The following is a 15,598-nucleotide window of genomic DNA, read 5'->3' on the forward strand; positions in this document are numbered from 1 at the left end:
AATGCAAGTTAAGAAATCTCCATATAAAATATTCTCTCATATATATATATATTATACACTTTGAATACTGACCTGGCTAATATCGACATCCACAATGATAATACTTTTCTGAAGTATTCGCCTTCATGGCTATATTTATAAATAGCCTCAATTCTCTACTTCCTCCTAGGAGCTCCCCATCAGGAGGATGCCACAGCTTTTCCAGGAGGTTCTTGTTATAATAATAATAATTGTTGTAATTAATAATTATTACTCTTCTTTCTGCTGGGTCATGAAAAAAGGTGGCTTCGGGTGAAAGGAGGGCTGTGACGATCTCTGTCTGGACCCCATAGGTGCGGGGCTCGCACATCCACCTCCTGGGGCTCATGCGGCCCAAGCTCTGCTTTAGGAGGCTAGTCGTTCTTGCCCTTGCTGGGGTGGTTTTTCTCTGGCACCGACCACAGTGGTCTCTGGGTTGGAGTCCCTGTGTCTTTTTTTTTTTTTTTTTTACCAACTTCAAGGTAAAACTCCCTTGTATCAACCTACCCTGACTTTGCACTCTGGAGAGGCCACTCCAGACCGACAACCTGAGCACAACTCCATAGTCTCCTGAGACTATTAGTAGGCACCCATCAATCACACTCGCTCTCATGCATTGTTCCACTCCAAATTACTGGTTATCTGCTTCTACCATCCACCCCCCCCCTTTTTTTTAAACAATTTCCAGGGATTCTACTAACATGTACATTTCATCGTCTTGGCCCTGTCATTCATACCATATCTCTCATATCCAGTACTACAGTACTTTCACCAGCAGCTTTTCTTAATCCTTTAATATTTTTGTAACACCTACAGTCGTCATTTGCTCAAAACACCAGAACATTCTAATGACTGCAGTTGCTATTTTCAACGTGAGAGACTATAGATTGCGAGTCTGAATTTTACCCAGTACAGGTACTAGTACAGTACTCTTATAATGGCTGTCATTATTCAGTATTATAAATCCAATAATCTTATCACATCCTTGAAACTTTTATCCTTTGGAATTCCTGTGAATAAAATAAGTACTAACAATTTATATTCTTTGTATCCAGTAGAAATTGCCAGTAAGAAATAAATACAATTTAACATTGTTAAAATGAAAGCTCTTTAATATAAACCAACAAATTTACATTTTGTAAAATTGGTAATATCACAAATTATATTTCAACATTTTACAAAGTACAGTATTATCAAAGTGCAGTATTATTAAGGTTTGCTTGATTTGATTTTTAAATTTTAAAATTACCCGTAAAACATTATGCAAAATTGTTTTTTTTAATGGTCCCTTTTGAATATGATGACACAAATTTTCAACATGATTATGAGCACACAATATTTTGAAAAAGTTTGAATTAACTATCATTACAAACCCAACTTCTACTTTCACTTAATGATAAGTCATTTCCAGAGATAAGGGAAGAGCAACATACAAAAAAGTTAAAAACAAAAAATGACATTAATTCATTTCACAACTTTAAATATTCTTTGTGTGAATTCCTCCAACCCACACACCCAACTTGCATTGTATTCAGCACTTAACTGAATTCCTGCAATCAATACACAATCAAGAATCTTCTTGCGCATTTAATACTCTGTTTTCAATCGCCTTACTAACTGCACCAAACGGGTCATTTTTGTAGACTGGATCTTCTTGTATTGCCATAAACATTTGTACATCTGATATGCTGAAAGGAGTACAAATTTATTAGCATTCCAAAGCAAACTATGGTACTTTAGAAAAAATTAACAACATATATTCCTCTAGAATGCCTAAGCAATGGGGCAGTGTTTATTATTATGCTGGGACCTTATAATAAACCCAGGACAAAACATACATTTGAAATACAGTACAGCAAGAACAATGAACACTAAACCTACACATTATAGTAGTAAAAACCATGATCTTTCACTCTATCCTTGACCAAGTAAAAACTTGGGACTTTCAAATGGTCCAGGATAGACCAAAGAGGAGCAACATTTTTACTTTCTTTAATAAATGAACACTAAACTCATGTATTATACTGTCTTTGAAGACTGGCAGTTTTTACAAATTTTCACATGAATAGTGATAAAACAATAATTTTGTGCATACTCTACTGTATATATTTAATGAACAGGGTAACTAAGAACAGTCAACACTTATAACAATGAAGTCACATTTTGGGAAAACTGTGTGTTTTATTAAATGTGATTTATAAACTGAAAGATGTGAGAAAAACAGTCACATTCAAAGATATGATAAAGCTGTACATTACAAAAATGCCTTCATTTAAAATAATGTGCAGATGTTTGATGAGTGAGTGGTTCAGAATTATTGATGTGCAAGAGTGGGTGTGAGTGCATAGTACCTTTATCTATACAGGTATAGATAACGGTACTGTACTACCTTTGATAAAATTGTGAGGACTGTCTTGTAGAAAAAAATAAGTGCGTTTAATAAAACACCTTAGTCTTTTATCTCTGAACTCATTTGAGTATTTTCTTCAGCATTTTTTTTTAAATTACAGTAAAATTAAGTTAGATATTACGTGCATTTTACATACACGACTTCAAGTGCAGTAGTCAGTGCAGTCAGCTTACAACTGGAAGATCTCTCAATTCCCATACAGGACAAGACATTTGTGCACGTTTCCTTACTCCCGATGCCTCTATTCACCTAGCAGTATGTGTCTTAAAGTTAAGCAAGTGTTGTACAAAGTTCTATGTTGAATTATTAGAATTTTATATTTTCATTATTCCTAATTTCTAGGGGTGCACAGTGTGGCTCCATGAAACTACAGTCAGTGAAACAAAACAGATCACTGCTGGTTATAAGAAATATTGATACCTCTAAATCACCAAAAAAAAACTCTCCCAACAACGTAAACAAACAATAAAAAATTCATCGTTTATCATAAGCTCGTTCGCCCCACCTTTTTTGGTGAGATGAGGGAGGCAGACTGGGATAACTACCTACAGATAGATCTCGTATGAAAAAGAGAACAAAATATTTTAAAGAACCTGGCCCCAACCTCACAGGGGCACAAAGAGCAGGGGATTATTGTTATTACCATAGTTGAGAAAACATTCCGAAAATAAGCACAGAAATACAGACAACTGCAAAGTTCACAGAAAGTAAAGTACAGTGTAATGAAACAGCCAAATGAGTCCACAAATGATTCCCTTAGATACTAGATTTAACCCAATAGTTATGGCTGCCCACCAACAGGTGGCAGCACCACCTACTTGATGAGGGTGGGCCACCCTTCCTTCCCCAGGAAGTCAAGGATGGTTTTTTCCATCATCACAGAACTATGGGTGAAGAAGCCAGCTGACCCAGTCTGCCTCCCTGCTCCCAACAAACAAGATGGGGCAAGAAGTTCTGATTATTTGTTAACATTATTGGGAGAGTTCTTTTAGTGATTTTGAGGTATCAATATTTCTTATAACCAGCAATGGTCTGTTTTGTTTCGCTGACTTTATGGGAGCTTCCCCAGTGGTGGCAGACATGATTAAAATTCATTATTAATCATGTTCACCAAGAAAACATTTTCTTGGGGAGCCACAAGGGACTCTCCAAGAAAAGGGCAATTATTTGGAAATCTGGACTGGATCTGAAACAATGTAATCTGGATTTTGAACAGTCCAACTCTTAAATAAAATATGTGACAAGAAGACACTGAACATGAACAAAAAACAATGCTTTTAATCAGCCCCTCATTACTCAAAACATGCAACAAGTTAATATTTATGAAATGTACTATACAATTATTATTTTTGTGGTAATAATTTTTTTTAATATAGCAATAAAAATAGTAATCTACTTACAAGTCTTTTTGCCTTTCTTTCACTTTCTTAGTTCCTTTAACTTTCTTTGATGCCTGCACATCTGTTTTACTAGTGGAAGTAGCAATTAATTCTTCTAATGAGGGCAAAGCATTAAGCAAGGGATGCATATCCCCAACAATGGCAGTTTTCTCTCGCTTCTTGCGCTCCCTCTCGGCTTTTGCTGAAGCCCGGATGACGTCGATTTCTATTTGAAAATAATGACACAAATTAGTATCACTTACATTTCCCAAATTCACCTTTCCATTGGGGTGGAGAGGCAGAAGTGTAGAGGAAAATGTGAAGGGAATGTAGATAAGGAAGACCAATAACACTGTCAAATGAAACAAAATTAATACTGTAAATGGTGACTTCAGCCACAGGGAAACTAACTGGATAAAGAACCTCCATGGTGAGGATGATGTACCAGGGGGGCCAAATTAGGATGTAAGGGCAAAGGCTACTGATTTAAGAAATGAGGCCACGTTCTCACACACATTGACATGCCTTTATTTTAAGTGTATTGATCAGGACTGGATTTTTCCAAATATTTAGACTTAAATAAGCGCGATCAAGCAAAATTATATCAATAGGAAAGGCCTGTAAAAGTACTGTACAGTGCAGTACTTTTAAAGGTGTGACTTTTTACGTAAAATAATGTAACATTTGCCAAAGAATTCAGTGTTGGCTTGGCAGCCCATGAAATTGTGTGTGCCCGAATTCACACCATAATGTATGCTGTTTAGGGTACGCACCTGTATTCATAGGTTAACCTATGCTCTTAATAATGATTTATTTTAAGCTGATCATGACTGTCCTCTTCACCACCTTTTTTCCCCCCAACTTTGCTATGTAATGCCTCTAAGAGTCCATTATATTATCAATCTTACTACTGTATAACTTACTTTGCATAAATTCCTCATGTCTCTGTCTTCTTCTTTCCTTCTTAGTACATCTACTCTGCTTATTAGAGGACACACTTGTCATACTACGCGTGTCTGATGTATCCACAGTTTTAGAGGCAGGCATGTTCTCTGTTTCCCCTAGTTTGATCTGTAAACCTGCAAACATGTTACCACTGAAAAAAATAAAATATAGCAAATTAGTTACATTTGAAAAAATATATATTAAATAGTTACAGTATTTTGTAATTTATTGAAAATATAGACTTCAATATGAGTCTGAAGAGTTATGTTACAAAATAAACCTTTTAAAATTACACTAATTGCATCAAAAGCTACTAACGTGGAAATTTGCTAATGAAAACAGGTATATGGACAGTACTGTATACCAGTCATCTCCCTGATGAAACTCCCTGAGGATGAAACCTGAAAAATGAGCTTGTGTGATGTCAGCCACGTTATTTACGAACGCCTTTTTTCCAAAAATGCCTGTTATCCGATTTGGGTTAGTTTGGATAACTGGTGGGGCGGCAGGCAGTCTGAATAAAAATGTGCAATAAAGATGGAACTAGTTTGCCAAGTTACCATACACAGCACCACTCGAGCAGTGTTCATACACTAATGGATGGCTCGGCAGCTTTAAACTCTACCATGGCATTAGGTACATCATTGTACATAGTGAAAGGCAGTCTGCTGAGGTTACCTCATCACCATTACTCTCCACTTCAGTCAACCCAATATTAACATCATCCACCACCACCTTTTCTATCTAAATAAAAATGCTCCATCAATTATAATCTTCAAGTTAACAAGTGGATCAGAACTTCTTATATTGGTGAGTATAAACAAAACACTGACAAATTTCTGCAACAAAATTGTAAATTTTTTCCACCTAGCTTTTCAGGATGATGAACCACTTATCAGAACACAACAGGTTATCCGTTCAGTCTCAATCCCGAGAGGTTCGGAAAGCACGTGGCTGACTGTAAATGAATCCTGAAATGAACACCCAACCTTACCAGATTATTGCAAAGCAGCCCGTCCTCCAAACAAAGACCCAAAAGTGATTCCATTCACCCGCTAAACCCCCTGTTTATGAATGAAAAACAGTTTACACACGACCCACAACTGATGACGTTCGAACAGTTCCAGAACAAGTGCTTCACTGACGAATTTTGTTTGAAATGCAACACTGTAAATGCTTCACCAATGTACTACAAATAGAAATAATCACCAACAGAACCTAAACACCTAACCTAACCTATGCCTATAAATGCACAATATGCTAATATATTATAATATTAATTTATATTTGAGAAAATTCCTGTTTTGAATGAACAGCATGTTAAAATTTATGAATGCGTCTGTGGGGTTGACCACTGAATGTAATGGACTCGAGTCGAGGATGGGTTGTGCAAGACAAACTAGACATACCCACTTCCTAGTGCCTAAAATGAAGGAGGATCCTATTTAGGCATATTTTACATATTAGAACACTTAATTCTAAACCACATACCTACAGTTATTGAATGGCCTACAGTTCTATCCTAGGTTCAGCTGAAAAAAAACCTAAGCAATCAGTAGCAGCTCAAATATTAGTGTATGGATTATTGTATCAATTAAGGCTCCACCACAAGTGTGTTCATCTATAACAAACTACAGTATAGGTATAGACTAGTTATTCAAGAAATATTTGGAGGTACAGTATAGATATGCAGATATTATGATTGATATCAAGACTGCTGCTGGATGACAGGATTGCAAGGAGAATTTGCACCAGTAAAGTACATACTGTATCGCTAAGCTGGATAGATAGGGGTTAGCATGGATAAAAGGGGGCTAAACTGGATAAGAGGTCCTAAACTGCATAAAGCTTTGGAATATATAGAAAATGTATCATGAGGTGCTGATGGGAATTAAACTGGCTAGTAAAATATATTTAGGGTATGAATGTATGAAGACCTTTCTTATAGATTAAGGTTATCTCAGTGATAAATGCAAATGTCAAAGATGTCTACATATATGCAATTATGCATATATGCCCACATACACATTTGTGCAGGCTATACATTTATTTAGCCCCTGGCAATGTAGGCAATTTAATACATCATAATTAACTAAAAGTACACATATAACAAAATGTATTTAAAAAACCCAGAATATTTGTAGTTCTGCAAGTACTGTAAAGTAGTATTAAATAAAGTTTTTGGCATGACAGCATGGACCAATAATTCTCCTTTTCTTTGTTTAATTTGTACGTACAATACTAGGTAGGTAGCCCAGTGCCTTAGCAGCATGCTCAATACTATCAGTACTTCTTATTCATACTTCTAAACAACTATTTAATTGCCTTTCTAATTGTAGCAACCTGACCAATGCATAGTTAATCATTACGAAAATCATTGGACCAGGACAGGAATCGAATCAGAATCCGGGTAGCCCCAGGATGCTAGTGTATTGAATTAACCATGCTCCCCCCTTTGAGCAGGAAAGTGTATCCCAGCAATTTCAAATTAAAGTATTGTACTGTATGCATAAACTTGCAATAAGAAATATACTATACAGATACTGTACTCATGATTTTTATCTTATCCCCTCCAAACAACTTCCAGCTTCATTAACCCTTCACTGCATGACACAACCAGGGATGTTCTCATCAATTATCCGTAAACTGCTCGACACAGTCAGGAATGTTTTAAAGTACTGTACTGCATAAGATTTAAAAACTCCTGCAGGTACATGTAGCTCAAATCTGCTTCCTGAGGCCTCCAGTAAACAGATGCCATCTTGGAAAAAAATTGAGGGCACCTCTCCTCGGTGCGAGGGCTTCAGTAGAGAGCACGACCATGAGTAGTGCCCCTGGCCATGAGTAGTGCATGCAGCAACTCAAAAGTACTGCTCTGCAGCTCATGTCCATTGCATCACTTAATGATGAAATAAGGAAGTGCAATTATTTAATGATGATAATGTCACAGATCATAGAAGTGATAAATACTATGTACAGTACTCATATCAGTGAACCCAATGCTGGTCATGATGTTCACAGCGCAAGGTAGATCCGCAGCTTAGAGTGTATGCATCATGAAACGGTACCTCATGTTCTTTTAGAAAATTAACTTGTGGAAAATTATTTATATTCAATATTTAATGGCCTAAGATTCTGATAAAAATAGTAGCATTGTGCATAGTATATTTAGAGGCACATTACTTTGTCAGGTGCCACTGCCAACTGACTGGCACTATGTTATGCTTGGATTATGAAAACACCACACCTGCTTAGTGGTGCATAAAAAATGTAGTTATATTTAATGTGTGTATACAGTGTAATAACAGCAAAGACTGTGTTTTGTAGTTCTAAGAATTTAATATTAGCAACACCAATACATTTTAGCATACCAATGTTCTACACATTTTATTATAAAAATTATTTTAATGGCAATTTCTGACCCCAGGAATTATCAGGAGAAAGCACCAAGCCATTATGACTATATAACAATTGGAAAGGATAAGGATTTGGAATAGGATGGGGGGAAAAGAATGGTGCCCAACCACTTGGTCTGAATAGTAGAGCAACAGTCTCGCTTCTTGCAGGTCGGCGTTCAATCCCCGACCTTCCAAGTGGTCGGGCACCTTTTCTTCCCCATTCCATTATGATTACATAAGGAAAACTAAACCTGTAACTTGCAGCAGTTACATGTTTAATTGTATAGTATATTGTACCTGGCAGTGGCTTCATCACTTTCAATTTTCTTAACCATAGGCACCAACTGTAAAATCCCTGGAGCAGGAAGATCATTGCTTTCTTTGCTTTTTCTTTCCTTTGCCAAACTAGTATGGAACTTCTGTCTAAGTCTTTTTACTTTACCCATGTTGAGAAAGTTTGATTAATGTAATTTCCTGAAAGGGAATAAAGAAATGTGGATTAATATTAAATTCTTGCTAAATTAATGAGCATAATTATTATAATTTTAGGGAATATACACTTAAATGAAACTTTAATAACTGAATGGAACTGCAAAAGCACACGATGAATATGTCTTCCCAACAGATACCGAAATCCAACTCCCTGGTGTAGCTGGATTATGTATCCCTTTCACCTCTGCATATGACTGATATTGGCGAGGGTTTGAACCCTTAGCATAGAAAGATAAATGGTCACCAATCCTTAACGTGACTTGTCATTGTGGTTGGTGTGGTGTGGCTTGTCACTGTGGTTGGTGTGGTGTGGGGTGGCTCATCACTGTGGTTGGTGTGGTGTGGCTCGTCACTGTTGTTGGTGTGGTGTGGTGTGGGGTGGCTCATCACTGTGGTTGGTGTGGTGTGGCTCGTCACTGTTGTTGGTGTGGTGTGGGGTGGCTCATCACTGTGGTTGGTGTGGTGTGGCTCGTCACTGTTGTTGGTGTGGTTTGGTGTGGGGTGGCTCATCACTGTGGTTGGTGTGGTGTGGCTCGTCACTGTTGTTGGTGTGGTTTGGTGTGGGGTGGCTCATCACTGTGGTTGCTGTGGTGTGGGGTGGCTTATCACTGTGGTTGGTGTGGCGTGGCTCGTCACTGTGGTTGGTGTGGTGTAGCTCGTTACTATGGTTGATGTGGTGTGGCTCGTCACTGTGGTTAGTGTGGCATGTATCACTGTATAGGTGTGGTATGGCAATGCTCATCACTGTACTCACCTAATTGTGTGTGTTATATGCAACGCTACTGTGGTTGTTGTGGTGTGGCAGGGGATGGTGTGGCGACTAGTTTGTTGTTGTTATATCAGGTTGAGGAGGATGGGATGCTGCCCGAGGCGGGTCCTGCCAGCGACTGTTGTTGTGGCAACGTGTTCTCTGGCTCACAGTGGCCACTTGAGGGACTAAAGGTGGCGAATTTGTAACTAAAGTAGCCCAATTTTGTTATTTAGCGATTGGTACGGTTTTCAGAGTAATATATGTAGAGCACAATACACAATTATAATGGTGTTATTAATATGATTCGACGAGGTTAGTTTGTTTAGTTCATTTATTATGCACCCCATACCCATCTTGTGGGCGGTAGTGGAAAGGGTTACAGAGGCACATAATGGGCTCAAGGACTGAACCCCACAATTCATTTAGCTAGGCAAGTTACAATCTTGATGAGCTAGTTACAAAATTCAATATAAGTCGTCACATCAACAATGGGTTCGAGATCGACCTCAAGTACAGGTTCTAAATTAAGCAACTGACATATGTGGGGCCAACCCCTTTTGTCATATACATCAATGACAGATGAGAATATTACAAACCATATCATCAAATTTGCAGATGACACAATGATCTATGGTAAAGTGGGAAATGAAAATGATATTGAAGCCTAACAAAGAAATCTACATGAACTCCACAAATGTTCAGTAGACTGGTAAATGCTTTTTAATATCGATAAATGCAAGACTTTGCATATGGCGAATAGCAACCCATTGCACAACTACCAAATTAATAACATTTCATTGCAGCAAATTGATGAAGAAAAGGACCTTGGAGTCAAAATCCAACATTCACTGAAAGTTGAACAACAGGTAGGAGTAACAGTCAAAAAACTTACCAAACACTTGGAATAATCAAACGTACCTTTGACTTTAAGGAAAAGCAGGTAGTGATTCAATTGTATAAATCTCTGATGCGCCCACATTTGGATTACTGTATCCACGCATGGAGACATCATCTTCAGAAGGACACTAAGAAGGACGTTCTAGAGAAAGTGCAACATCGGGCAACAAAAATCATTCCAGAGCTAAGTGAACTCTCATACCAGGAACAGTTGAGGGCCACTGGGCTAACAGCTCTGCAAACCAGACATGACAGGGCGGATCTCATCGAAGCTTTTAAAATACTGAACAATTTGGAGGATGTTAATGCGGACAACGTCTGCAAAAGGTTAGATGTAACACAAACAAGGAGCAATAGTTTCAAGCTCAACAAGTCACAGTATAGGACTTACAGGAGATGCTTTTACACCCATAGGGTTATAAAACATTGGAAAACCTACCCGCCGAAGACGTAAATGCCAAAACTGTTATATTTTAAAATCCAATTGGAAAAGATCACAGGATAAATTGGGGGACCTTTGATAAGCCGCCGGTTTCCTTCGAGGCCGCTAAAGTGTTAGTAGCCCTCGGGTAAAACAATTGCTTAATTTAGAGACTGTACTTGTGGTCGGTATCGAGCCCATTGTTAATGTGACGATGTACACTGAATTTTGTAACTAGCTCATCAAGACTATTACTTGCTTAGCTAAATGAATTTTGGGGGTTCAGTTCCTCAGTCCATTATGTGCCTCTGTAACCCTTTCCACTACCCACAGGAAGGATATGGGGTGCATAATAAATAAACTAAACTAAAACTAATTTCTTCCCACCAATTGACCTAATTGGATTAATTCATTAGCTCCCCCACCTCCCATAAGTCTAATCGCCTAAGCTACATTTTTCTCAAGAACTCTATCCCCCAATACTATGTAAGTTCAATTCCATCCTTATTATATATAAACATAAGAATGAAGGTAACTGCAGAAGGCATATTGGCCCACACGAGGCAGCTCCTACTTATATCCACCCAATCTCATTTATAATATATATCTAACCTACGCTTGAAATAATCAAGGGATCCTACTTCTATTACGTTACGCGGTCATTGGTTCCACCAATCAACAACCCTGTTACCGAACCAATATTTACCCAGGTCTTTCCTAAAACTAAACTTATCCAATTTCTTATATTATTTATATTATTATTTTTTATATTATCTTGGTTATCTTGAGATGATTTCGGGGCTTTAGTGTCCCCGCGCCCGGTCCTCGACCAGGCTTCCACCCCCAGGAAGCAGTCCGCGGCAGCTGACTAACACCCAGGTACCTATTTTACTGCTAGGTAACAGGGGGCATAGGGTGAAAGAAACTCTGCCCATTGTTTCTCGCCGGCGCCCGGGATCGAACCCGGGACCACATCTTTTTAATCAATCTTTCATGTGGCCCTGTATCAAAAACTTTGCTAAAGTCAAGGTATACAACATCACAAACCTTACCACTATCAACTGCCTCAACTATCCTGGAATAAAATGATAGCAAATTTGTTAAACATGAACGGCCATTAGTAAAATCACGTTGTGAATCATTTATTAATCTATGTTTTTCATAGTGAAGACGAATGGTATTTGCAATTATCGATTCAAACAGCTTTCCCACAATAGACGTTAAGCTATTTGGCCAATAGTTTGACGCAAGTGATCTAGCTCCTTTCTTGAAAATTGGTACCACATTAGCAACCTTCCACGACTCTAGCACTCTGCCTGACTAATGATTTATTAAATATGGTAAACAACGGCTCGCATAGCTCCTCTTTGCATTCTTTTAGCACCCTGGCAAACACTTCGTCTGGCCTTGGGGATTTATTTGGCTAGAGTTTCACTATTTGTTTAATACCATCCTTCCTGATACATTGACGTATTTACTCAGTGTTGGCTGCCATTTTATCGTCAATTATAACTTGGTTGGTCTAATCTTTTACGGGGCCTGCCGAGGCTTTTGTCTTGGGATTACTTCTTATAGGCATACAAAAACTTGGTATATTTCTTAATGTTCTGAGGAAATTTTCTTTCATAGCTGCTTTTGGCTGATCTGATTTCCTGGGAAGGTGAATTTAATTCCCTTTTGTATATCTCATATCTCTAGGTGGTTCCTTCAGGTGGATTTGATACTTTCTCCAGAGTTTGGACATAGTAACAGATAAGAAAAGTACAATATGGTTTGGTAATTTTTATTCGATAAAAATTTACGAACACAGTACACTTTATAAAATACTATTTCACATGCGAGTGAAAATTAGTAAATTCTATTACTAATCTTTATATATATTTAACAAGAGAATCCAATGGAGTGAAATTGCTACTATGTCATTCCCAGAAAATATGTAAATCTGACTGAGAATAGTGTTAATTTTACATGCAACCATTGTTATGTATGTTAATCGCCTCGTTCGGTCAACCAGATTAAACACTGTTAGGTCTGGCCAGTAACTGGATGGGTTTCCGTAACACTAGTTAGTTTAGTTCATTTATTATGCATCCCATACTCATCTTGTGGGTGGTAGTGAAAGGGTTACAGAGGCACATAATAGGCTCAGGGACTGAACCACACAATTAATTTAGCTAAACAACTTACAATCTTGATGAGCTAGTTACAAAATTCAGCATAATTCGTCACATCAACAATGGGTTCGAGATCGACCACAAGTACAGTTTCTAAATTAAGCAACTGACATATGTGGAGAGTTAGTGTCACAATTGATATGTTTGTCCTGCACACCGCCCCCCATCCAGTGGGCAGCGGTGGATAGGTTACATTCACTTAGTTACTACCTACAGTTAGCAAACTGGGGATATTTGGCTAAAATTTTTGGTAGCAGATCATTTTGAATGAAATATTTACACATCGTTGGAACATTGGTTATAGAATTGTCTCTGAATTCACGTATCTTTTCGCGCTCCATCGCATAGTGACGGAGGGTGTGCGAATAATTTTGTTGACACAGTTTACATTTGGTCAGGTCTACATCGGCAGATAATGAGAATTCCCAGAGATACTTGTTTATTGGATGAACCATAGATGTGTGGCTCCTCTTGCATGATAGTATGATCACTGACAAGGAAATTCAGGTATTTTCTGTTCGCCATTAACTCATAATTTCGACACTTGGAAAACCCTCGGGTCTCGTAGTACAATTGGCTTCGCCATCGGCTCACAATCAGGGATCTCAGGTTGGATTCCTGGGCGGGACAGAAATGGTTGGGAACATTTCCTTTATGAAGATACAAATTAAAATTAGTTAGGTAAACAAAGACATCGGATGGAAGGAAACGTTCTCCATGACGTTTCTGTCCTCCTGCGACAATCAAACCCTGGTACAACAAAGTATAAATAGGAAATCTTGTGTTTTAGCAATAAAAACACACGGTGCAAAAATTACAATCACAAAAATAAATCGTAAACAATCGTAAAAAAATATGGCGGGCATGAGTTCTATGACCCGGGGACGCCCCAGTCCTGCTTGACGTGGTCGGCGGCCTTCTCGGCGATCATGATGGTGGCGGCGTTGGTGTTGGCGGAGACCACGAGTGGCATGATGGAGGTGTCCACCACCCGCACTCCAGACACGCCTCGCAGCCTGTGTACGACACAACAACACGCCTTCAACACCCTCCTTATCATCTCACTACACTCCAGTCGCTCTCTCTAATATCTCAACGTCTACTGAGCTCATTAGACGTTGAGATGCAAGTCTCGTCCTAACCACACACTCAGACCATATCCATATATTAAAACATTGATTGTAACCATGATATATATTTGTGCTTCAGCCTACAGTTTAGACCTATTGTCTTATGTATGATCCTCTGTCCTGTGAATACCAGTGACAGTGAATACCAGCATTATCTTCACTTTAATAAGACTATCAAATTCCTCAGATTAGGCAAAATTGTAATTAATTTTGTCAATAAAGATGTTAATAATAATAATGACAAAGTACTCAGGATGTTGTTTGCTGTTTAAGATTCGCTACCTGGAACAAAAAGTTCCAAGTAGCAAGGGCTATGGTGAGCCCTTCAGTACTCAGGAGAGTGCTAAAGACTCGGTGTAAATGCTTTACATAAATCTCACAAACACACGTGTAGGTTTTTATCCTATGTTATTATGTCTGTAAGAAGACATTACCATTACTTATTGCACCAAATATTATTTTATACCGGACTCTTCGTTCACTGATTACTAAGTCTCCCCACATGAAATCTTCTTTTACATTTATTCTAATTATAAACTATCATCTATTATCGCTTCCGCTCATGACTTCCCGCTGCTGAAGACCCCCTCAAGACCTGAGGGCGTGAAGACCCACTCATCCCAACCCGTAGCATCGTCGCAGTGTCCCACAGCAGCGACCATGACCCCAAGAGTCTCACCTGAGCCTGTGGTCGACGACGGCCAGGGGGTCCGAGGGCGGTCCCATCCTGCAGGTGCCGGCGGCGTGGTAGGCCGTGGTGGCCATGTGGCGCACGTAGCACTCCCAGTACTCGTCTGAGTACGCCTTCTCGTGCGCGCATCCACTCAGCACCTGCCGACCAATACGTGCCTTCAGAGTACCAAGTGTAGAGAGTTTCGTAGGCCAGACGATGGTCGGTACTGTGTACTTGTTATGTGCTGTCATCCACTGGTTAAGGTCGTCCAGTACTAGGTCATCAGCTGGTTAAGGTCGTCCAGTGCAACGTCATCGGCTGGTTAAGGTCGTCCAGTGTAACGTCATCGGCTGGTTAAGGTCGTCCAATGTAACGTCATCGGTTGGTTAAGGTCGTCCAATGTAACGTCATCAGCTGGTTAAGGTCATCCAATGTAACGTCATCAGCTGGTTAAGGTCGTCCAATGTAACGTCATCAGCTGGTTAAGGTCGTCCAGTGTAACGTCTTCGGCTGGTTAAGATCGTCCAGTGTAACGTCATCGGCTGATTAGGGTCATCATTGTGTTATTAGCTGAAGGGCGCGGTCGTCAAATGGACTGTCAGCCGCTGACTCTTGTCATTGTATGTGATGTCAGCTGTTGATCTAGGCTCGATGAACTGTCACAAGAATGTCAGCCAAGGGTTACGGTTGTCACAAGAACTGTCAGCCAAGGGTTACGGTTGTCACAAGAACTGTCAGCAAAAACCATAACAGTTAAAATTCCTAATAATAATAATAATAATAATAATAATAATAATAATAATAATAATAATAATAATAATAATAATAATAATAATAATAATATTATTATTATTATTATTATTATTATTATATATTATTATTATTATTATTGAGAGTATGTATGCGAGTG

At 38.7% G+C, this 15,598-nt stretch overlaps 1 protein-coding gene and 1 long non-coding RNA gene across 2 annotated transcripts; both read right to left on the reverse strand.

Moving 5' to 3' along the window:
* Nucleotides 1-1,108: 1,108 nt before the first annotated feature.
* LOC138370636 (ribosome biogenesis protein SLX9 homolog) lies at nucleotides 1,109-9,574 on the reverse strand. Its single transcript, XM_069335250.1, has 5 exons — nucleotides 9,397-9,574; nucleotides 8,448-8,624; nucleotides 4,731-4,903; nucleotides 3,829-4,033; nucleotides 1,109-1,706 (listed from the first exon to the last, which is right to left on the reverse strand). The coding sequence occupies exons 2-5, from the start codon at nucleotides 8,594-8,596 to the stop codon at nucleotides 1,586-1,588; spliced, it is 648 nt and encodes a 215-aa protein (XP_069191351.1). The 5' UTR covers nucleotides 8,597-8,624; nucleotides 9,397-9,574; the 3' UTR covers nucleotides 1,109-1,585.
* Nucleotides 9,575-12,480: 2,906 nt separating this feature from the next.
* LOC138370639 (uncharacterized) lies at nucleotides 12,481-14,848 on the reverse strand. Its single transcript, XR_011230185.1, has 2 exons — nucleotides 14,695-14,848; nucleotides 12,481-13,901 (listed from the first exon to the last, which is right to left on the reverse strand). It is a non-coding gene; the product is annotated as an uncharacterized lncRNA (long non-coding RNA).
* Nucleotides 14,849-15,598: the final 750 nt, after the last annotated feature.

This window comes from Procambarus clarkii, chromosome 32 (genome assembly GCF_040958095.1).
Source record: "Procambarus clarkii isolate CNS0578487 chromosome 32, FALCON_Pclarkii_2.0, whole genome shotgun sequence".
NCBI classification, from domain to species: domain Eukaryota; kingdom Metazoa; phylum Arthropoda; class Malacostraca; order Decapoda; family Cambaridae; genus Procambarus; species Procambarus clarkii.